Source organism: Oreochromis niloticus, linkage group LG5 (genome assembly GCF_001858045.2).
Source record: "Oreochromis niloticus isolate F11D_XX linkage group LG5, O_niloticus_UMD_NMBU, whole genome shotgun sequence".
NCBI lineage: Eukaryota > Metazoa > Chordata > Actinopteri > Cichliformes > Cichlidae > Oreochromis > Oreochromis niloticus.
Genome location: NC_031970.2, coordinates 37772262 through 37796369, shown reverse-complemented (window position 1 = coordinate 37796369; position 24108 = coordinate 37772262). Strand labels below are relative to the sequence as shown.

Sequence of the window (24108 nt, the reverse complement as noted above, 5' to 3'; positions counted from 1 at the left end):
CTGTGCAGAGGAGGTTTGTATTACTGTGGTTTCAGTAGAGTACTCCCTGCATGCAGCCAAGTATGACCTGCAAGTGTATTAATAGGTGGAGGCTGACCTTTTGTCACAAAGGCCAGACAGCAGAGCAGCATCAGTAATGCTATTAACCTCAGATCATCTAATGAACATATCCACATTGATTTTACCTTCATCCCAGCTGCTTCCTTCAGGCTTCTCTAAGGAAACCAATCAAGCTTTTTTTTGCTAAGTACTAGTCCTGCATAACACCTGCTGGCACCTCAGGCATCAAACCATAGTATGTAGCTTTGTGTCGCTTGAATGCATCACGTAGCAACGCTGGTGTCAAATTAATTCAGTTTCTTGGCTTTGGGATAACTCCCGACTCACACTGTTGTGGTTTGCAGAAGAATGTGAAGTGGCCAGGATGAGAATTAGTACCTCAAAGTATGAGACTATATTTCTCATTGGGAAAAGGGAATGCCCACTCTGGGTTGGAAACGTATCGCTGTCTCAAGTGAAGGAATTGAAGTATCTGAGGATACTGTTGAAGGTGTGAAGGTGAAGCTATTGATTTACTTGTCAATCTATATATCTATATATGGCAATGACAGTGGGTAGTGACCAAAAAAATAAGATCTTGGATGGAAATGAAAGACATGACTTTTCTTTAAGGGGACAATAGGCTCGCCCAGATGTGCTGCAGAAGGTGATGTGGAGAGGGAGATCTGGGAATCTCTGCTCATACTGTGACCTAGGCCTGGATTAGCAGCAGAAAAAAGATGGTTTGGGGGCTGGGCTGAACTGTGATGGATGGATGGTGTGCAAGTTTTAATTGGTGATGATATGCCAACCATTTGATTAAAAAAATAAACAAGCTTTATAGATTATTTCATTCTTCCAGAATGCAAACAATAACCGTACTGTAATCTGGTACCTCATCTTCTGACTTTCACAGCAATGATAAATACATTTTAGCCCTAGTTGGATTGAAACTAACATTTTTACTACAGCAATTTTTTTTTCCTGTCTTAAGTACTCTTAAAGTTCCTGACTCCCACTGTACATGCTCTGAGGTGGTCATTCACTTTAGGGCCAGAGTTCTATTTAGCTGGACTTTGGCCATAGATCCTGGCAGTAAATCAAGGCAGTATGTGCTGTGATGGACTTCAGTGGTACAACAAAAATCTATCAAAACCTAACTCTTGGAGATACAAGCGGTTATCTGCAAGCAGAATAATTCAACTTATATGAATGCAAAATATTTTATTTATTTTTTCAACATGAGACAGCCTTTATTTAATGTCCAATGTTCATTTTTAGTTTAAAGGCTATAAATGGTGGCTGTAGCTCAGGGGATAGAGCAGGTCATCTGCTAATTGGAAGACTGGTGATTCAATTCTAGTCTGCATGCCAAAGCAAGATACTGACCAGAGTATGAATGCTAGTTTTGAAAGCAATTAGGCATAAAAAATGCTTGTGTGTGAATGAAGGTTGTAGTATAAAGTGCTTTGACTGCTCAAGTAGAAAAGCACCGTGTAAGAAGTTTCTGGGTTTTTGCAGGGCTGCTGAAGGGCAGCGGTTCTTTAATGTTATCAGGTTGTATCTACAGGGCAGTTGTGGCTACAAATGTAACTTGAGTGGTTTTATTCTTCATTTATTAAGAAAAAAAAAGGGGAATTCAACAGGTCATGCTATTAACGGAATATGCTACTATAAAGTAAAACGCAATAAACTTCCAATAATGCTAATAATAAGTATTTATTATGACATGAAAACACTGATTGAAGTTTAGTAAGACAAGAAAAACAAGAAGAAACCCCTGATGTCAGTCAGCTTCTGTCAGAAGGCTAACACTAGAAAACAGGCCACCACACAACACCTTATCAACATTGATTTGGAATTGACAGTTAACCTAACAAACATATTTTTGGACACTGCCAGGATTGACTCTGTTCTGTGTTTTATATGGACACCAAACTGAGGTGCAGGCATTTCACTCACTTTTACAGGACTTCAGAAACATGATGTCCAACCAGATACTTACTCTGGATGGTATTACTTTGGTCTACAGTAACACTGTGAGGAATTTTGACCAGGATATTTCCTTCAATGTGAATATTAAACAAACATGTTGGAGTGTTTTCTTGCATTTACACAATATTTCTAAATTTAGAAACCTCTTGTCACAGAGTGATGCTGAAAAACCTAGATAGTGATTTTTCACTCTACTCTCACGCACTCTATGAAAAACCCCTCAATCACCGATTTATACAATCACTTTTTTCTACACTTATTCATACTCCAGGAACAAGAGAAACTTGTGGTTCAAAATCTTTCCCAAGGCATGGAAACTGGAAACGTGAGCAGTTAGGAATTGAACCACCAACCTTTCGATTAATAAATGCCTTGCACTAAGTCCTGAACTACAGCCACCCCATCCAAATTTGAGACTGGGCTAACTGTAATTTGTTATCATCAGGCTCTCCTTAAAATTCCTCAAAAGCCTTCACTTGATCCAAAATGCTGCAGCGAGAGTCCTGACAGGGACTAGAAAGAGAGAGCATATTTCTCCCGGCTTCTCTTCATTGGCTCACTGTTAAATCCAGAATCAAAATTAAAAACATTCTCCATCTTAACTCAGACCTCATAGTACCGTTTCCCTCCAACAGAACACTTTGGTCTCAGACTGCTGGTTTACTTGTGGCTCCTAAGATATTTAAGAGTAGAATGGGAGGCAGAGCCTTCAGCTTTCAGGCCCATATTCTGTGGAACCAGCTCCCAGTTTGGATTTGGGAGACAGACACCCTCTCTACCTTTAAGAATATGTTTAAAACTTTGCTATTTTAAAAAAGATTATAGTTAGGGCTGGATCAGGTGACCGGAAATCCTCCCATAGATAGGCTGCAATAGGCCTAGGCTGCTGGGGGCTTCCCATGACGCACTGAGTGTTTCTTCTTTAGTCAGCTCTGGTCACTCTCTATGTAGTTATCATTAATCTCTGGCTCTCTTCCACAGCATGTCTTTTGTCCTGTCTTCCACCCCTCATCCCCAACCAGTCGTGACAAATGGCCCCGCCCCTCCCTGAGCCTGGTTCTGCTGGAGGTTTCTTCCTGTTAAAAGGGAGTTTTTCCTTCCCACTGTTGCCAAAACGCTTGCTCATAGAGGGCTGTCTGATTGTTGGAGGGTTCTCTCTATTTTTTAGGGTCCTTACCCTACAATATAAAGTGTCCCAAGGTGACTGTTTTTTTACTTTTGTGCTATATAAATAAAACTGAATTGAACTTTGGTGTTCTCCAGTGATGCCAGTGCAGTGATGCCAGAGGACATCTTGGGTGTATCTCTATGATAGCAGCAGTGTCTACAACAGCTGTGTTTGACAAACACTGAACAAAATGCACTGATAACCATAAACTAAACAAAAAGTAGTTCATAACTGAGTTGCAAGTTTGCATTTTGTCAGATTACACATCTGGATGACTGAGGAACATTTTCATCGCTGAGGAGAAAGGGTGCAGTTTATCATAGCCGCTGATAAACACAGCTCTCCTCTGCCTCAGGTTGAAAGCAATGATTAATACATGAGAGGATAGTGTACTCAGACATATTCCAGTATAACCCTTAAGTATTTCTAAACGCTATTATAGATAGCAAGATTTCACTTTGTGACATCTTAATGAAAGGCAATATTAATTCTATTATGAAGGAACACACAAGCTAAATATAATATAACAGGTGATTGTGAAAATAGCAAGTGAAAACATCCGAAAGCTCAATCCCTTTGTGGTGCCTGAGTGCATGATTACACACAAGACAAATACCCAGCAACTTTCTCAATCAAATAATGTGTGTGTTCAGTACAGACTGAAATGCCCTGTGGTCTTTGTGATCAAAGTATCTTGAAACACATATTGCCTTGTCCACGGCACAGACACACACAGAGAAGTGCATGTGCACACACACACACACACACACACACACACCCACACACTCAAAAATCACTTGAAAACACCATTAAGGCATTCAATAGCTAATTGCTATGGTCTTGAGTTTTCTTTTGTGACAAACAATCAAGCATTTGGACTCTGTCAAAGATGAGTATATCAAAGTACTCTTTTATGCAGTACTTTAAGATACTATTAAAATTACATCCACCTTCTGTGTTCATTAGTGACTCTCATATATAAACTACCTGAATTAGGCCACACTTTCATTTGCTAAAGAGGATACGTGCTGTTTTTCTTCAAATTAAAACCACTTACACAAGGGACGTTGCTGCTTAAGAGACATTTCACTTCTAAATTAAGACACCAGCTTTATTCCCAGCTTTGGACACTTTTTCCACTGAGCATGCTCCAAATTCTTGTCATTTTATTTAACTTTTTCCAAGTGCATCTACAATAGGGCAGTTAAACCTTGTTACAGTGAATGTTAGCCTTCACAACTGATGGGATAAGGGATCTGTATTTTCCAAAACAGGAGCTCCACGTGTCATGGTCCCAGGTTTTTGTCCCAGTTTGTGCTTTCCCGAGGATGATTTTCTTATGTTTCTGAGTTTGCTTAGTTCTCCGCTCCTTGTATAGTTAACTTAGTTCCCTTTTGTGTCTAGTCTTCCCTCAGTGTTCTCCGTCCTCTAGTGTCTAACTTCCTGTGTTAGTTATCTGTGTCTCCCTGTGAACTCTGTCTTGTCTCCATGTTTATTTGTCATGTCTTAGTATGTCTGTCTGATTCCTCTGTTCTCTCGGTGTCCCTCGCTCTCTCTCTCTGTCCCTCAGTCTGTGTCTTTCTAGTCTTGTCTCTGTCTCCTTCCTTCATTCCCTGTATTTAGTCATTGAGTTCAGTGTGTGTTTCCCATGTTTTCCTGTGCCTGGTCTCTGTCTGTTTCCTGTTTTATTGTGACAGTCTCGTGTGTGTTGTTTAGTTTTTGCTTCCCGTTTCGTTGGTTGGATCCTCAGTTTGTCTCTGTTCCTCGTCATGTCGCTGTCATTCCCCCCTCGTGTGTCTACCCTGTTTACTCAGTCATGTAAGGTCTAGATTCCAGTTTAGGCTGTTTGTTTTTCTTGTTTTGTGTTTTGTTTCCTGAGCTCCAGCAATACTGGAGGGTGTGAGTTTTGAATCTACCTCTGAGTCTGCAATCTGGGTCCACTAACTGCAAACCACACACTCACACATGACACTCCAAGAGGTGGTCATGTCACCCCTTTACTTCAGTTCTTACAGAACCCAGTGTAGTGGCTCCACAGTGCAGTTTTAAAACATTCACCTAAAATACCAAAAACATTCCCATTCCAAGACCAGGAGGAGGCATAAATTCCAGAGAATTATACACCAAGAAGGACATCTTGCGGAAAATCCAGTGCCAATTCAAGTATAAAATCCATTGGCTGTGGTGACCCCTTGCAAATAAGGGAGCAGCTGGTTTCATGTGAATTATCTAAAGTCTAAAAAGGTTGTTGATAGATCTTGTATTTTCCATAATTACCAATGAGAAGTTTACCATAATTTTCCTGTCTAGCCAGCCCAGCACCCAAGTCTCCTCGTCTGCCTCCCACGTTAAGACGTAAGGCCACTGAGGGCACGATCGGGGTGTCAGCCAGTAACTTCAGTCACCTCTGGCCATCTGGCTTCAGCCCTGCTAGACTTCACTCTAGGGCTTATGGCCTCTGCTACCCAGCCTTTGAGCCCCACCATCGCCCAGCCGGGCCTGTCAGAGGGCAGTTCAAGAAATGTGTTAATATTATGTCTGCACTATGCTATGACTGAATGGAGTCACACTGCCAACTTAACATATTTATCAGAGTTAACTGAAACAAACATGAACTGTGTAAGTTAATTTCAAGAGTGTAAAGCTTTGTTATGTGAGGTCCTTCCTGTATATGTGGAACAAAACCAAAGCAAACACACATAAAGAGCCACAAGGCGAATGCTAATGCTTACCAGGGCTGCTAGCATGGCTGTAGGGTCTACAATCATTAAACATTGAAAATGTTTAATGATTAGTCTTAGCTATTTCAGTTCAATTGACTTTAATGTTATAGTGTCAAATCACATCAACAGTCCCTTTACGGTGCTAACCTGACGTCCAGTTGTATACTGTGGAATCCCTGTGTTTGGGTACTCAAACCATTTTCCTCTTTGGCCATTGGTAAAGTTAATTATTATGATTCAATCATTACTAATAACTGGGTGGATGAGCTAATGAAGAGATAAAAAAAAGGTTTGACACTTTGACAGTAGGAAAAACCAAGTAAAACCTAGCTTTACAGAGACACGAAAGCTTTCTTGTTTACAATAATTGAACTAATGAGTCCCAGTAACACAGTAATGATTTGTTGATGCTGAAACGTGACATGTCACACTGTAATGAACGTCTTAAATTGAAGCTGATGCTGGCACCTGTTGTCACTTACAATGTAGGTGCCACCATGGAAGTAATTATCCTCACTTTGTTATTTATGTTTGTAGAAGAGCTGACAGATTTTACAGTAACACCCTCATTCACATTCATTAATTTCAAAACTTTGGCATCACTTGAAGCGCAGCCAATACCTCTCATAGGAAGAGCTGGCAGGGATGCAGCTAATGACCACCATAAAGGAGAACAAAGCTTCTAATCAGTGCAACTGTATTGCTTTGTGGTTCAATGGAGTCAGAGTGAAGAAAGGAGACATTAGACGGGACTTGTGCAAGTACATCAAGCTGACCACTGGCTCATTGAGCGCTGCTGGACATTATAAATTTTACATGATACGGCCGTTGTCGATGCTGACCGCACTCGCTCTCTCACTCACTCTCTGCCCGTTCCCCAGCACCACAGAAAATAACACACCAACACGCCTGCAGAAAAATCCAATATGCTGCTCTGTTCCAAAAGCTGGGCTGAAACTGAGTAAGTGAATACGCTCGGATTACATTTCACCCTCTTCCCTCCCAGATGGCCCCTAATCTCAAATTACAAACAATTTCAGGAAAGCCGGAGAAATGGAAAAATCCTGGACCGTGGGGTATCGTTGTGGATTGTTCTCCACAAAAACACAGACACACACGTAGAGGTGCTTCATGAAAAATATTTGCCAATAAAAACACAATAATGCATAACTAACAGCAGATCAATTACAACAGAAAAACAATCAGTGCAGTCATGCAGGCACCGCCTCTCCTGCTGTGAGCACGGAAAGAGAAAAAAAGGAAAACAGTCAGAAAATATAGAAATATGTAAAATCTCATATTGTCATCGCTTCTGCACGCCATTAATCAGTATGAGTTTTTTTTAGAAAGGCTCAAATTTAACTAAATAAGAAAAAAACAACAACAAAATAATAAAAAAGGAGGAAAAGGTAAAGTTTTCTGATACATTACCTTCTCACCAGGCTAACAGTTTTTGAACTAAAATGTGCACACTGATGAATTCAACAGGAGAAAACTACCAATTCGTTTCTCTGGGAAACAACTGCGTGGGAGGTGAAAATATTGTGTCTGTGACACCAGTTGGCTGTTTGTTAAAAGTCCAGCAAGTGCCACATTGTGGTGTCTGATTTCATGCAGCTCTTTTGATGTGGAGAAGTTTTTATGTCATCTGGTTGAGGCTAACGAAGAGAAAGCAGAGGGATCAATGTCGCTGTTACTGCTGGCCAGAAGCACAGCTCACTCTGAAAACACCCTCTCAGCAGTGCCGAGCCTCGGTCCAAAGAGTCTATTTCAATGGTACGAACTCCCGAGAGGAGAGCCGAAAAACTATCCGGCAGAGCCCAATTCACAATTGATTGCTTTTAGAGAGCGAGAGAGAGGGGAAAAAGAAGTAGAGGCGGGAGGTAGTTATTGGGCCTGACCGAAAAAGATGATCACAGTGATGAAGTGAAAGGGACTGAATCTATACTGCACATATCTATACAGACAGGAGGGTCATTTCAGTGTAAAGTAAAGCGTAATCTCTCCACACACTTTCATCTCCTCTGAACGCGCTTGTGAAGGTGGAGTGATGGCTATCATCGAATGAGCTCTTCATTTGGAGTGTGTGAATCTCTGAACTATGGAACACTTCAGTGAGGGTCTGTAGTGATATTATGCATTACTACACTGCTGTGGTGCATGCAAAAAAACATAAATTAAAAAAAGAAAAGGAAACATAGGATACATAGGAGTATTTATTAAACAGACATTCAGCTGTGTGAAGGTTATTGCAAAAGACTAAAATATTGATTGTATTGTTTATTTGACTTCATTCACATGGACACAACTGGTGGTTTCCCCATCCATCAGTAGTCATCAGCCCACGATGAGGTATGTGGTAAAATCACAGATTGCACAGTAAGTGGTCAGAATGGGAGTGATTAAGAATAGCAGATGTCCTGGAAAGTCTCTAGACATGCTAAGACGATAATCTTGAATGCGAGATCAGCCAAGTTTGAGTCGTATACACTCAACATATGATTCTTTAAAAATGAGGCAATAATTTTGAGTAAAATGTAACAGGAATATATAAAATCAAAGGTTGCTCATTAAGGAAAATGTTATAAACTGAATCAAGTAAATTTGACCAGATTCCATTAAATTTAAGGTTTCACATGTCAGTTATGTGACAAAATTAGATAGAAAAATTACATGTAGTCAGATTACTTGAAGTCAGCATTTTTGACATAAAGTGTAAGGTGTTGATTTTATTAGATTTTTTATTTTATTTACTTTTAATGGAACTTTTAATTACATCCCATACATTAAATACATACACCATGTTAAATCATTATAGAAAGGTGTGATTGTTACTTATTAACGTTTCAACGATGCAACTGCTATCTTTTTTCTGAGTCGTTTTGAGAGTTCTTGCAAGTACAGTCGCCTCAATATCGAAAAATGTAAGAAGTTTTGAACCATCAGAACCTTCCCTGTGTTTTTTTTTTTATTTGGTTTGGGTAAACTGAGTCACCAAAGAGGTCATCATGAACCAACAGCTGCTCCCCAGGAAAAATAGGAGAAATCCAGATGTGCAAAGTCTTTAGTTTTTAAACTATGCACTTTGAACACCTGAAACAGCAGCTTTAAAACAGCTAATAAAATTACAATGAAAAACCTAAACCTTTTAAAATATTGTCTGAAACATGACAAAGTGCAAAATGCAAAGGTGTTATTTGAAGCTAATGTATTGTAAGTAAGTTCAACACATGGGAGAGAAAAAATAGATCCAACAGCAACCACTGTCCACTGGCTTTCTTTGAAAGGTTGTGAGATCAGCTCAAAGCAAGCATTATAAACAGCTTCAGCTTGGTCTCGTACATCAGCTTCATAAACTGTAAATCTTCCATCTAAGTACCAAATAAAATTGAGCAGCACATGTCTGAGGGTTTTTAATAGAAGCACTTAAATGCTGTACTATAAAGAAGGATCTCAAAATATGACTCAATGAAACAACTATTATTTAAAGTATTTATCAGCAAGAATCGACCTCCAAACTAAAAGAGCGGCAGCATGTCCTAAAGAAACTTGGGTGGTTCCTGCAAGTGAGTGCAACCTCTGAGCAGGGCTGAGGATTGGACCTCACATATTCACACTCCACAAGCTGCATCCAGGCCTCTCACCAGCGCTCACACACACTCATGCATCCTCTCATAGCTGATGGAAAGTTAATTAACTGCCTTTTTGAGGCGGCAGGCCTGTGATAGCCCAGCCACTGATGCGGCCCCATTACACAGCCTTTAGCAGTGATGAATTATTGCTCCTTCTCTCCTGCCTACCCCCCATATAAGTGGTGACTTGAGCCCAGGGGAAAGATTGCTGTAGTTCACTCTAGTATGTTGTACACCAGGTAGAGCTGACAGAGGTGGCAGATTGCAGTTCTTGTAGAAGAGGAGGAAAGGGAAAGGTACAGACAATAAGCCAAAACAATAATTATACTAAAAAATCCATTAATGGAAATTGAAGATGTTTATTATGTTCATTTACCTTGAGAGAGGAAGTAAGCAGCCTTTTCCCTGCTTTCCCATTGTTTCTGAGCAGATAATGATGGTATAGCTGTAACACATATAGCTCCTGTTTTATTCTGCCAGAGATCAATTATAGCAATATGCTAACCTCACAATAATATATTGTACACTATTACACTACCGGTCAAAAGTTTTAGAACGCCCCAATTTTTCCAGTTATTGATTGCAACTGAAGTCATTTAAGTCCAATGAATAGCTTTAATGGTACAAACGTAAGTGGTTAAAAAAAAAGGTGAGGTTACCCGAAACTGAAAAATAATGTACATTTCAGAATTATATAAAAGGGCCTTTTTCAGGAAACACAAAATGGGTTAAAAATTTGAAGCTGTTCTGCACCTGATGCATTAATTCCTACAAGTGTTCCAACGTTTCTGGATTACTTACAGCCCCCTCTGTCTGCATAAAAGCAGTGTTGGAACACACTGTGGTACCATACCCTGTTGAGCATCAGTTGAACAGTACTGTACTGCAGAAAGTAGTGTGTTGCTACAAAAATGGCGAGAAAGAGGGAATTAACAATAGAAGAGACACAGACCATCATAATACTTAAAAATGTAGGTCTTTCTTACAGAGAAATTGCAAAGAAAGTCAAGGTGTCAACTTTCTGTTGTTTTCCAGAAGATCTTTGATAATACCTAATTAAATGCAGTGTTGGGAAGGTTACTTTTAAAATGTATTCCACTACAGATTACAGAATACATGCCCCAAAATGTATTTTGTAACGTTTTCCATTACGTAACTCAATGAGAGTAACGTATTCTGAATACTTTGGATTACTTAATATATTATCATGCTTTTTAGAACTACATGAATGTACTATTGCTGTGTGATTTATTACTTTTACTGAAGGAATTACCATAAATAGAGAGGGCATAACCTACCATATGAAACAGGAAAAGACCGCCGTGTAATCCCTTTATTTCAACAAAGTAACTGTATTCTGAATACCACCTTTTTAAATGGTAACTGTAACGGAATACAGTTACTCATATTTTGTATTTTAAATACATAACGCCGGTACATGTATTCCGTTACTCCCCAACACTGATTAAATGTTCAAGAACAGTCTCCTGCAGTCTCCTGCAAACCAGCTTTGGATACTGCAAGAGTTATATTTTTGTTATATTTTGTACTCCCACTGGGTTTAAATCTGGGACTCTCGGCCATTTGACCTTAGAACTGAAGAAGCTTCTCGGATGAGAGGTGAAACGTCTTCAAGCAACTTAAAGAAGTCCAGACGCTTTTCTTTGCAAACTCCTTTGACTACGATGACCTGGATGACTGAGAACCTTCACAGACATTAGAGTGTGAATGTTTCATTACAAGATCTTAGGTGTAGAAAACATGGGAGAATGTTGTATAAAATGCTTTGGGTGGAAAAGTGCTATTTAAGAAGCTATTTACTCAAAAAACCTTGAACCCATAATAGACAAAGTTGTCATCTATTTCATACAATGGAGTAAGACCGTGCCTATAAAAAGAAAAAATTGGTTTCTGGAGCCAGGAGGTTTTTCCTCACTGAGCCTAGACCCAAGCAACTCAGCTGGTTCCTTTGGCAGATCCAGATCTCGTACCAAGTCATTTAACTCTGGCTGAGTGAATAACTCGTGGACAGATGGGCAGCTAGAAGATGGAGCTTCAAAGTCCTCATCACTAGAATCTTATGTATCTAGAGACCAACAGTATTATCATCAGACTCTTCTCTCTCATTAAGTTAGCCAGTGAAAATGAGAGGTGGTATATAGGTCTCATTACTGAGGGCAGGTTAGGGAAACCGGTAGATAAAACCGGTAGAAAAAAATTATTCTCAAAGTGCTTCCTACAACATGCCTGGTCCACAGCAGCACTTTTTACTACACTGAAGTGGTTTCTATTAAACATTTACACACATCTCAAGTTGTTCACTGATAAATGCATCAGAGAGCAACTTTGGCATGCAGACTGAGCAGCCAGGGATCAAACCACTAACTTTCCCATTAGCAGATGACCTACTCTAACTCCTAAGCTATAGCCACCCCTGGATCCAGAAATATTAACTAAAGAGAAGAAGCAGTCATCAAAGTGATTCTGTGGCTCTTTGCATACTGCTGGAATACCAAAACCCAAGTTCCTTCCTTTTCCCTTCGTCCATGCTGGGAGGTTTTCGACAGAACTGGATGAGGCTGGGTTGTGGCTCGTGTTAGTCACTCGGTTTAATACCCAATAAGCAAAGTATACCTCTTTCACAAAATCTGTTATGTGTTGTTGCTGTTTGTGTGTAGCGAAGCATCTGTAGATATAGCAAAAAACATCCGGATCAAATGCTGTTTGTGAAAAACTTGATGTGACATTATGGATACTCTAATGGATATTATTTGTAAAAAAATCAGCAACTCGAAATTTGTGAAGAATTGATTGATGTAGGCCTGGACCATCTCATGCTTGCTATCTCTCTGTGTCTTAGTGGGAAGAATTCTTTCTTTAGTGGACACTGAAACCTTTATAGGCTGGAAAACATGAAACTCTCTCGTGCTGTTGAAGGAAGAATGCTTAAAGAATGGGGTGCTGCTTGTGCTGAAGGTGCATTCGATTTGCACTAAGCTGCAGTATTCTTTGGGGATGAACACGTTGTACAATATCACCACACTACACACAACTTTGAGGGGAACTAAAGGAATTTAGTATTACGCTGGGACAAAGCTGAGAGACTTGCAAGAGACAGAGTTTAAAAGAATAGTTAAAATCAAAGCAGCCGATGAAGAGTTATTCTCTCAATCTCCAAAATAACTTCAGCCCAGAAACACTGCAATTCCCATAACATGATATAACTCACATTGTGAGCAGTGCGATAAGTCACTTATTACATATCACTCATTGTGTAGCACAACAGGGAAACAACTGAGGAACTTATGATGATTAACATGTCCAACAATGAAGCTGCTTTCTCAGCTGGAGAAAGATGGATGGCCCACTCTAGGTTGGGAATCAGTTATTGCTTCAAGTGAAGAAGTTCATATATCTGTTGTTTGGAAGTGGGAGAAGAGAAGAGAAGAGAAGGAATTGACAGAGTGGACTGAACAGATGACGTACAGACTGTTGGGGTAATGTGAGAGCTGAGTTAGATGGTAAAGCTGTTGTATACTGGTCGGTAGGGCTGCACGATTTTGCATAAAATGAGAATCACGATTTTTTTGCTTAGAATTGAGATCACGATTCTCTCACGATTTTCTTTTCCAGTATAAATATTTATTGCACTTATTAACTGCACATCAACTTCGTAACAGTTGAGACTGAACATAAAAACAATAAATAAACATAAAAACAATAAATGCCTCACATTTTGTGGTTGCGGCAAAATGTTGTACTGCTTGTAATTCCGTCTCCACCGTTGCTCGACACTGCGTGTATAGAGCAGGTCGTGCAACAATAGAAAAATAGTTGCGGGATGGCACTGTGTAGCGTTTGTCTAGGGTGTTGATCATTTTCCTAAATCCCTCGTTTTGCACAGTGTTGATGGGAGCCATATCTTTGGTCAGGTGATAAGTGATAGCCTCCGTAATTTCTTTGTGCCTGCGGGAGTTCGACGTGTATGGGGAAGCGCTGTATAAGGTTCCCGTTATTGATGTTTGGGTGGTTGACCGGGACGGATTTTCTCCTGTTACTTTCTCGTCATCACTGACGTGTTCTCCGTTGTTTTTCCCCTGCCATTTGAGCATCACACGGCACAGCTTCTGTATCACGTGGTATAAGGCTCCGCCCTTGTCATTTGTTGAGCAGGAAGAGTGAGCGCTTGTTTTCATGCAGATTACGTCCCGGATCAAAATGCGGTACAATCGTCGTCGTCTTTTTTTTTTTTTTTTTTTTTTTTTTTTAAATCGTTGTCATTTGGAAATGAGATCGCACATAAGTATGAATTGAGATCACGATTTTCTAACGATTAATCGTGCAGCCCTACTGGTCGGTCTATGTTCCCATCCTCACCTATGGCCACAAGCTGCAGGTAGAGATTCAAACAGTTGATTTGGCAAATACTAACTTTAAAAACTTGCATTCAGTCAAAAGTGATATCAAAGCTCACTTAACTCCAGGTAAGGCAAAAAGGAGAAACCCAGTTTATTAAGGTAAATAAAAGTCAAGCGTTCACTGAAACATTAATGTCTCATAGTACTCTAAAAATAATATGTTATATAGGCGAGTCCTTCAAACTCAATTTTTTTATTTTTAAAAATGCAGTTCACTAATGGAAGGGTATTACAGGCAGAATAGTACTTCTGGCCATTTAAAGTTATCTAAGTGTTATTCTCACATTGCTTAGAATAGAAAATAGTGTTAAAACTCAGGGACTCAGGGACTAACAGCAAAACAGACACGAGGTAATTTAACAGCACTAAATGTGTGTTCAGCAAACACCAGAGAATGTATTTCTACCAGCGCCCGCTTGCGTTCAGATGAATGTAACTGGGACAGAACATTCACAGAAATCTATAAATATCCCCACAGCTCCAGTGACAGGCATTGTGGTTATTTATAAATCCCATTCAGCTGAATGTGCCGAACGCTGCGTCACAAATCCCAAACAATCACACAGATGCAAAGAGTGATCTGCAACTCCCCACCCCAAGCATCAGCGCCATGCAGAAAACTGAACACATTTTTAATTACAAACAAAACAATAGATGTTTCCAAGACAGAGCGGAGACGGCGGCTCAACAATCAGGCAGCGTAGTTGCAGAGACAACTAAATCCCCAAGCGCTATTGTGAGTGACTTCAACACAGCTAGCTGGAAATAAAAAAAACAAAAACATTTATTCAAGTATATGTGCGACAACGTGTGGCGCAACAGAGATAAAGCAGAATGGAAACATGAGTAAGCAACAGGTTTAACGATTTAGGGCAGCAATTTAGGAGGGGACGGACGCATCAGTATGAAAGTCGACATCAAAGTGAGCCTGGATGAAATGAAGACACAGCTGACTGAGTGGGGTGAGGCTAACTTTGCCTGCATGCCGATCACACACACACGCAGCCACTCCCACCGCAACTTCAGAGGCACTGAGGAGCATGGCCATTTGTCAAGGGTATCGTGGCTTAACTAAACCAGCCGCTCACTTAACATCTCAGCACAGCAAATTAATATTTTGTAGCATCAGGCAGTCTGTCATGAATTAGGCAACTTAGCATCTGATGGGAGGATTGTTGTCTTATAACAGAAACAAAAGCACAAAAAAGACAAGACTATTTCTTATCTCACCAAGCTAAAGACATAAAAACATAGCATGCATTGCAAACTTGATTTTTTTGCTATTCAAATGACCTCCAGTTGAGATTAAAAATTTACTACATTAAGTTAAATATAAAATGGAAAAAGCTTACACCAGGGCAGATTGTAAAGATGCTAAAATATAATCTAATTTCACTAGCAATTACTGACTATTATAAGACAACTGCATTTAATGCAACAATTTATCAGCCTAACTAACAAGGAGCCTACTTATCAGCAAATTAGATGATTAATATAATAACAGTCACTGATGTGTATCCTCAGTGTCACATCAATTTTGTGTTGCTTAATGCATGAAAAATATTTATGAAAAAAAAAACGTGGAAATGTTGTTCTAAACGTTGGTATCAGTATCTGTTCATCCCATTCAAACTCAGTATTGTTACGACCCAGAGCAACACAGACCTGGTCAACATTCGCTCTGATTAATCCTCCACTCAACAGCAAAAAGAGGCATGGGAACAAATTAACATTTAAAGTCAAAGATAAGAATGTTGCTTGAAGTGCAGAGAGAGATGTTAGTGGGGTGGTGGTGATATACCTGCTTAACACTCTGGAAATCAATCTCACTCTCTTGGCAATTTTACATGAAAAATTCTTAACATGTTTTGAAAAAACAAAAATATTTCTTGTTTGTCTTCAAACCATAGGGTCAGGGTTCAGGGTTGGGGTCATCGTTGATCAGAACGGTTATGTTTCAGCAAGTAACAACAATTATGATGTTACTTGTGTTACAAAGGTTCTTCAGTTATCTGTGTGTCAGGCGGAACGAAAGGAAAAAAAAAAATCAAACAAATGTGTATTTATCTTCCTGCGCACTCGAGCTACAATCAGCTGATTTGAGTTCATGTGCGGGAGGAGGAAAATAGTGGAGCGATCTACAGCAGAAATATGTCCAACCGGTCACAGCAGATGGCCCCGCCCCTCCCTGAGCCTGGTTCTGCCGGAGGTTTCTTCCTGTTAAAGGGAGTTTTTCCTTCCAACTGTCGCCAAAGTGCTTGCTGATAGGGGGAAATATGATTGTTGGGTTTTTCTCTGTATGTATTATTGTAGGGTCTACCTTACAATGTAAAGCACCTTGAGGCAACTGTTGTTGTGATTTGGTGCTGTATAAATAAAACTGAATTGAAATTGAATTGCAACAAAATCAGTGACAGGTCAGGTTTGTAGCCTCCACTTCTATCTGTTCATGTTTCTGCAGTGATGATCACTTTGAAGTTCCTTTGGGTAGATTATAAGCTTAGCTTTGTGTCGCTGGCCGTGTGTTCATACATGAATAGTAAAAGAAAGCTTGTATGTGTGTCCATATTGGGACAGGGATGTGTGTTGGTGTGTGGAACTGTAGTTTATTTTGGTAACTGGTAATTAGGTGACGGTGCACTTCCGGTAAGACATGTTCAGAGTAACGAGAAAGTAATGCTGAGTAGTGTAAGAAATTACTTTCTCTGGTGAGCAATTAACAAATAGTGCACAACCATCACTATCACCAACAACACATTTTGATGGTTTGGTATTGTTTGTTACAGTATTCTGTGATTCCCACCCCACACTACATAATACTAGGGTTGAGACTAAACCACCAACAAAATTTGGCTTGGTGTTACATAGCAAAAGGCCCTACTTGAAAATCACAGACTCTAGAGGCACTAATTTACAGTTTGGATTAGCTTGTAAATAGTCTGTCTTTTTTAGAACAGGAACAACTTCCTATGATTCTCATTGTTTTTCACAATTATCCAGTTTTTTGATGCAAAGACCTTAGTTTCTTTAATAGCTAATGGAAATATTGGAACACTTTCAATGCAATCAGCACACCATGTTCACAGTGTATAGCGCTCACACACACACACACACACTGTCAGGGTCCCTGGGTCTGAGCGACCCAGGGACCCTGAGCAGTTATGGACTAGTATTATAATATATGTATTTTGGTATTGCTGTCCCTCGTTCTCCCTGCTTGTAGATATATGTGTGTATGTAGGTGTGTGTGTGTGTGTGGCCCTGGCAGGTGATTGGCCACACCTGAAGACCGTGACACACCTGCAGCTGATCAGGCCTCGTCGGAGGAGCTACTTGAGAGTGTGGTGGAGCTCTCTCCGACACTGGATCATTGCGTGGCTTCACGTTAGTGTCTCAACCAGCTCCTAGTTTAAGTCTACTGCATTATAGTGTATCTGATAGCTGCCTTTCTCTTATGTTCCCAGGAGTAGCAGGGAGACGAGAGGACAGCGAGCACGGGGTGCTCGTCACGGAGAACCGGAGACAGGAACACGAGCACTGGGAAGAGGACACGACACGGGAGAGTACGGGGATTTACTGTTATTGTTCCACTCACTGTAAATAAATGCACTGCTGATACACAGAGCACAGGGTCCCTGGGTCGCTCAGACCCAGGACCCTGACACACACACAAATAAATAAAAAAAACATCAGGCTTCAATGAATCAAAATGGTTGCTGACTCGGGCATATGTTGCGATGATAAGAGCAGAGCACAAAGTGAGAAAATGAATCTTAACCTAGACCAGGCATAGTCTTTTGTTGGATCTCTGGTTGAAGGCCATACATAATAAAAACATGACGCCATCACCAGTTCTCAATGTAAACGGGTTTTACGTTGATAAAACCCTACAGAGGGACATCAGGTTCCAACTGTGCTTTCTGGAGAGTGCAGATAGTAGAGAAGGAAAAGATGAAGTGGATATTGAGGTTTACAGAAAACCATTTACACAGATCACTACCTGCTGTCAGATTCACACCATCTGATTGAGCTCAAACTGGAAGTAATCTGGACCCAACTCCACTGGCAGTGACCGTATCAACAAACATAACAGTTGCCTAAAACTCAAGTAACATCCAGCTTTGCAAGCCTGGAGTTACACTCACTGAGCTTTCATTAAAAAGCATAAAGCATCCAAAAGGAGCTGGAGAAAAATAAGCAAGACAAAGCAGACCGTGGTGAGAGACGAACACATTGTCTTTCAGTATGTGGCTCTGTGGATTTGGGCTTTTTCCCAAATGCAAAATTACTATGGGTTTTTTTTCAGAATTGGCAATATGCTGAGATAAAGCCTGGTTAAACATTACCAAGGAGGGGGACACCTGCACATTAGTGAGTCTGAACAGAACACCCACAAACAAATGCAATTCTAGGCAGCCATTTACACTAACGAACACAATCCAACACATTTACAGCTGCAAGGTCTCAAATAAAAGAGCAAACTGAAGCTGTGCTGACCCATGGACTCTTCAGCTCCCCTATGCTAAGCTTCTCCTACATGATACAGTTCATACAGGTTGTACATCAAATTTCCCAAAAATAATTTTTATATCAGAAATGATTAAAAAAAATGCTATTCTACAAAGAAATAAATTCAGGAACAAAGATTGGGAACATTTTGATGATTTATCCTGTACTTTGGGGCATGTACCAGTTTTGGATTCAATGAAATCATTTTCCTTTTCATTTTCCTTCTTTAAATTTCTTCCTTGGCTAGATAAATGTAGTAGTGGGCTGTGTGCGCTCAGGTGTTTGGAGCTGACCAATAGGAGCAGACTTTGCAGGATGTGTTGCTGATCTGAATTGCGGAGCGAGACCGGTTCGAGGGCTGAGGTAAGAATATCAGGTACACTGAGAAGAGCAGGTCTGTCTTAGACTTGTATTTTAAGCATAACACAGCTTTGGCCATCTTTGTTAAAATTCAGTACCGTCTGTTCTGCACTACACAGTATGAAAGCAGTTCTCTGTGTGATTTCACAGTTTGAATCGTAATAATCTTTTATTAAACAATTTCAGTTTTATTATTATTTGCTTTAAGATGCAATAATGGGGAGGAAAGAGCAGGATCACAGCGATTCTGCAAGACTACCAAAGTCCAAAAGAAGGGAGTAATCTTATCTCTAGCTGTTACCTTTTCCTGCCGCTGACACCCTTAATCTTATTTCCAACAAATATAAAAGCCAATAATCTGTCTCTAAAGCTGATCCGCTATATGGCTGCATATTGCTTCACAGTGTGATTTCTACCTGCAGGAGTGTGACACCATGTCTCTCTGTAATTTTAACATAATTGCATTCATTACCCAGTCTGCACACCTACGTCTTATTGTAAGCTCCAGCTTGACCCAAACTTCATTTGGAGCACAACTCCCTGGGCAATTGTAATTGATGTGCACTTGCTCTTCATGTTCCTCGGCAAACACTTGTTAATAGAGCAGGACAGCTCAAGACCTCGCTGTAATCACAAGTGTTTAGAGCTCATTCTTTGTACTCACTTCATCACCATGCCTAATTAGAATCAATAAACATGGTGAGCAAACATTAATCATCAGGGCTTTCGCTATTTCCTTTTCCAGACCAAAGCCCAGAAGGTGAGGTGTCTTAACCTCATCTTTGCCACTGTCCCACAAACCTGCCTTTAGAACCGCTCTCGAGCACAGTGCTGGATATTCCATAGATATAGCTAGGGTGCTGTCAGGAATAAAAACCCTTTGAAATTGCCATGAAGCTTTTGAAGCCCGTGTCCCACTGCTCAGCTCGCTGAGGGTTTTCATCTCTCCCCATCTCTCCTCATTTGCAGAGGAGCTCTCAGGGCCTCACTGAGCAGCTGTAATGAACTCCAAGGAAAAAAAAAATGAAAAGAATCCACAGTGGGGAGGACTGTAATGGACAGCCAGTCAGTCATGCACTGTATATGCTGGAGGTTGCTTTATGCAAACAAGCTGCTTGTAATAATCTACTAATCTGTTTTAGAACAGCAGGGCTTGTTACTCATTTACGAACATATTGTTCAATACTGAAGGGGAGAGGCATCGGAAGGGGGAGATGCGTTCCCTCTTTATCCTGCAAAGGAGTGCACTACCCCACTAAGCTTCAGCTTCGCAGCTCTGGTCGTAATGGGTGTTGTTCATTTTTTATCTGAGCGGATTTGAGGAGGCCACCCATAAGCTAGCTCGCAGTAGGCGATGGAAGCTTTCACCAGCAAACGGAAATGACTGACAAACACTGAAAAGCAGAATGGGGAATGGGAAGATCAGAAATGAGATGTTTTATCAGGCTGATAAAAACTGTATGGACTACCACCAGGACAGAAACAGCTGTAATGGAGACAGACTGTCAGAAAATGGGCTTAGAAATTCTTGGGCTGATAAATAGTTAAAAAAACAACAGCAAAACCCTTCAATTTACCCAAAAGATGCAGACTTCCATTTGCGACAGGGGTAACTCCTTCTACTTGGAGGGGCAAAAAGGTTTAGAGGGATCTCAGAGACTTCTACGGGCAATGAGGCGTGCCGCCTGCAACATAAAAAGAGAGAGGCATGTTGAAGTGGTTCATAATGCACATTTTGTGAAGTTCAAGAAATTATAGCAGCACATTTTCACTCAGAACCAGACAGCAAGTGATGCATGGGCGATGACATGTTGCAGCATGAACTGTGGCGTACTGTATAGCAAGAAGGGCAGCCCGCTCACTCCCGCCGAGCTGAATGTTGTGCTTGGCAGAAAGAGAGATTACTTCAGTCCACTGCCTGCAGCATTTTAATTCCTTCGAATCAGAGCTGAGAACTCGCATATATGCACAGTGGGCTGAATCAGCACACAGAGCTCTGAGCCAGGTAGAGAGCAGAGAGAGGAAGAAGAGGAGGAGGAGGAGGGAGGCAGGAGCTGAGGCGTGATCGAAATGTACCAGGCTGAGAGTAACGTGAGACGATACCAGAGGACAGGAAGGAAGACGAAGACAAGAGGAAGCGGGTTCAATTACTCTGTATTATCTACACTGTTAGCATCAATGACCTTCATAGCTCCAATCTGAAGTGTCAGTTACTGTCTGTAGTTATTACCAATTTAGTCATATTTTAAGAAAATGATTTAAAGGTGCTCTACGTACGGAAACCTGAGGAGTTGTGAAGTGTCATATTTAAATTAGAATCACTTTCATATCCATTTTACAAAGTCATCATCTGTGGCTATTTTCACCAAGAACATCTTTGTACATCTTGTATAAACCCGCTGTATCTCATGCACACACACACACACACACACCGAGCTGCTCATTTTATAAATAAATGATGATTGTTTCAGTTCTTTCCAGGAGTCTGTGCCTAAAGTACAGAGGAGGAAGTTCACCTTCAGGATTTCTAACGCGTGGTTAACATTGTGAAAAAGGTCGAATTTCGCTGTAAATAGAAAAGATGAACGTATCCACTGCATCATACATTGCTCAGTGAAATCCTGTCGTTAAGCCACGAGCTGAGTGGCTTTTTTGGCCGTCACCATCTTGGAGTTTTCACACCAAACATGACAAGCAAGGTTTGGATCAGACAGGGAAACTCTGATGGGAGACTTAAAACTAGCAACTGAGACTATAAAATCATCAAGAAAGTGTTTGCTTAGATTACTTATCTCTTCCTAAATCTAACCAGGCAGGTTTTGATTCCTAAACTAAACCAAAATGTGTCTGAAAAATAAAATGAACAAAAAAACAACAACTCACCAGCAAAATCTAAATATAATAAATCATGACAAGCTCACGTTTTACACAAGACATGAACACCAGTCTTCTCTTTGGCCCATTTGTCTGTTATGTTTTCCTCCCCATGTGGGTGTTAATGCTAACTGATGTGACTGCATAAAGTGTGTCTTTAAATCATCATAGCAAGCAAACTACCCAGTACCTGAACTGTTTAACCTGGTTTACAAAAAATGTTAGCAAGGGACAAATGCAGGATGGTACTGATATGACTGAAATTGATGTGGCAATACTTTGCCTAATTTATATTACATTACAATATATTAGCTGGGATGCATTTATGAAAGGACAGGTCTAATAAGTCAAAAGTCTGATATTTCTCTGAGGTACATGTAACAACTCAGTTGAACTGGGCAGATTGAGATCATGTTCTTATAACTGAAATAGGATTTTGGAATTGGTGGGTTGAAATAAAAAAAAATTCTGAAATCCACCAAGCAACAATGACATCATAGAGCAAGGACACTTTGGGCGGCATGGTGTTGTGCTGATTAGCACAATCATCTTAACAACAGTGTTCTCTCTGTGCTTGTTTCTTTTACATGCAGCTCTGGTGTGCATGTTAGATTAACTGGGGATTCTAAATTATTCGTAGGTGTGGATGCAAAATCGATAAAGTGTTGTTTGATTGTATAATGTGGCCTGAAGTATAGAGCACTCTGAATGGCCAGTAACACTAGAAAAGTGTTATTTATATGTCTTTCATTTCAAAGAGCATAAACTTGTTCATAGAGCATGTTTTTCACAAAATGTTTTTGTGCAAATAACCTTGCAGGATCCCAGAGAGTCAAGTCAAGGCTTTGCTAAACAATGAGGAGTGAGGAGGCAAGGTGGGATCAGGAGCCAGCCATCGGGGCGAATAGTATACTGCCCATAAATAAACCAGCTATACATCTCCCCTCGGTGTCTAATTGCTGCACCTAGCTGAGAAATGGAACCAGCAGACACTTGTCATTGAATCCCTTACAGTGAGGACTGATGCCAACTGGTCCTCTAGATAATGTGCTGCTATCGGATGCTGAGGACATGCCTGGTCTGCTGACAGTACTGAGCCTGTTCACACTGTACACTCACAAGTCCCGACCTCCAAACGTAGCAAATGTACTTTCAAGGGAGGTTTACCTCACAGAGGGATTTTAAAGACTTTCCCAAGTTCTGAGAATAAAATGTGCTATGTTCTTTTTTTTTAAGTCCTTGCAAAGTCATTCTTTGGGGACTGATATTTTCCTATCTCTTTACACTGTCTGATACTCCCACATGCATCAATCACGCAGAAACAGAACATTTTCTGGTGTCAAAAGAGCTCTGTAAGCAGCAGTGCAAACGCAGAACTGATGCTTAAATGGAATGCAGCAAATTAGGTTGGGCTTGATGAACTTGTAAACCTTTGAGCTTAGGCAGAATTAACTTCAAGAGCTATTTTTATAAGGCTGATACATAAAGAAGCATAAAAAATTTGCTTTGATCAGCTTGATATTAGCACAAGACTGTATGTGAGGAATACCAATAATGGTTTAATAGGATATAGGATAGGTTCAATAGGATTCCTAAATAAAGCTAAATAAATATTTGTCTTGATGCATGTTCAATCATCCAGGTAAGCAAATCCCCCAAAGTTGATTTTGTTCATCTGGACATAGCGTTTCATCATCATCCAGGTGACTTCTTCAGTCTCAGCGGACTGCAGGTTTCCCCAACCTTATAAACAGTACATTTGCACAATGACTGAAACTAACACTACTGAATGAACAATGGGTTGGAAGGTCAGTTCCTTGATCATTAATGTGATCATAAACAGATATTCCACTGTGGTAGATTCCTACACATCTAACTTAGAAAACAGTCAGCTTTGACGACCGACTTTTTCTGCGGATGTGTTTTACATTCTTTTGCAAATCTCCCTACAGGGAAGGAGGCGACCTTGTTCATTTACTGAGATCAGCAGCACACTTTCCAGTTGGAGAGTTAAAAAATGACTCTGTAATGTTTTACAGTATCATGAACTGCAAGTTCTAACTTGTGAATGATGCAGGAGGTTGATCTTTTTTTTTTTTTTAAATGCAGCTGCACCGTCACACAAAGGCATCAAACAGTGCACATAATTTCTTCAAAGCTTTGCTTCGCAGCAAGAGTTTCTGCATGATGTCTCAGACAGAGACCCTGGTGCAAAGCTTCAATTGAATAAGATGAAATACCCAGCTGCACATGTCACCATTGTTGGGAATTCTGAGGTCAATTACGCAGTATTCCAACGTTCTGAATCTGGTTTGTTTTTTATTTAGGTGTCAATCTGAAACGTTAGTGCTTTAGCTTAATGCAAAGCTGGAACATCCATACACACACAG

At 40.3% G+C, this 24108-nt stretch overlaps 1 protein-coding gene and 1 long non-coding RNA gene across 6 annotated transcripts in view; one reads left to right on the top strand and one right to left on the bottom strand.

The window, feature by feature from the left end:
* The window catches only part of iqsec1b (IQ motif and Sec7 domain ArfGEF 1b), a 262794-nt gene that overhangs the window by 142190 nt on the left and 96496 nt on the right, over positions 1 to 24108 (bottom strand). For 3 of the 5 annotated variants that reach the window (XM_005452240.4, XM_019358558.2, XM_019358561.2), the window contains one exon: positions 20422 to 20529. The exons of the other annotated variants lie outside the window; for them this stretch is intronic. In XM_005452240.4, the coding sequence (XP_005452297.1) occupies positions 20422 to 20529 (108 nt within the window). The remainder of the gene's footprint in view (positions 1 to 20421; positions 20530 to 24108) is intronic. 5 annotated transcript variants of the gene reach the window in all.
* LOC109202170 (uncharacterized) lies at positions 17069 to 23328 on the top strand. Its single transcript, XR_002062109.2, has 3 exons — positions 17069 to 17359; positions 17440 to 18847; positions 22539 to 23328. It is a non-coding gene; the product is annotated as an uncharacterized LOC109202170 (long non-coding RNA).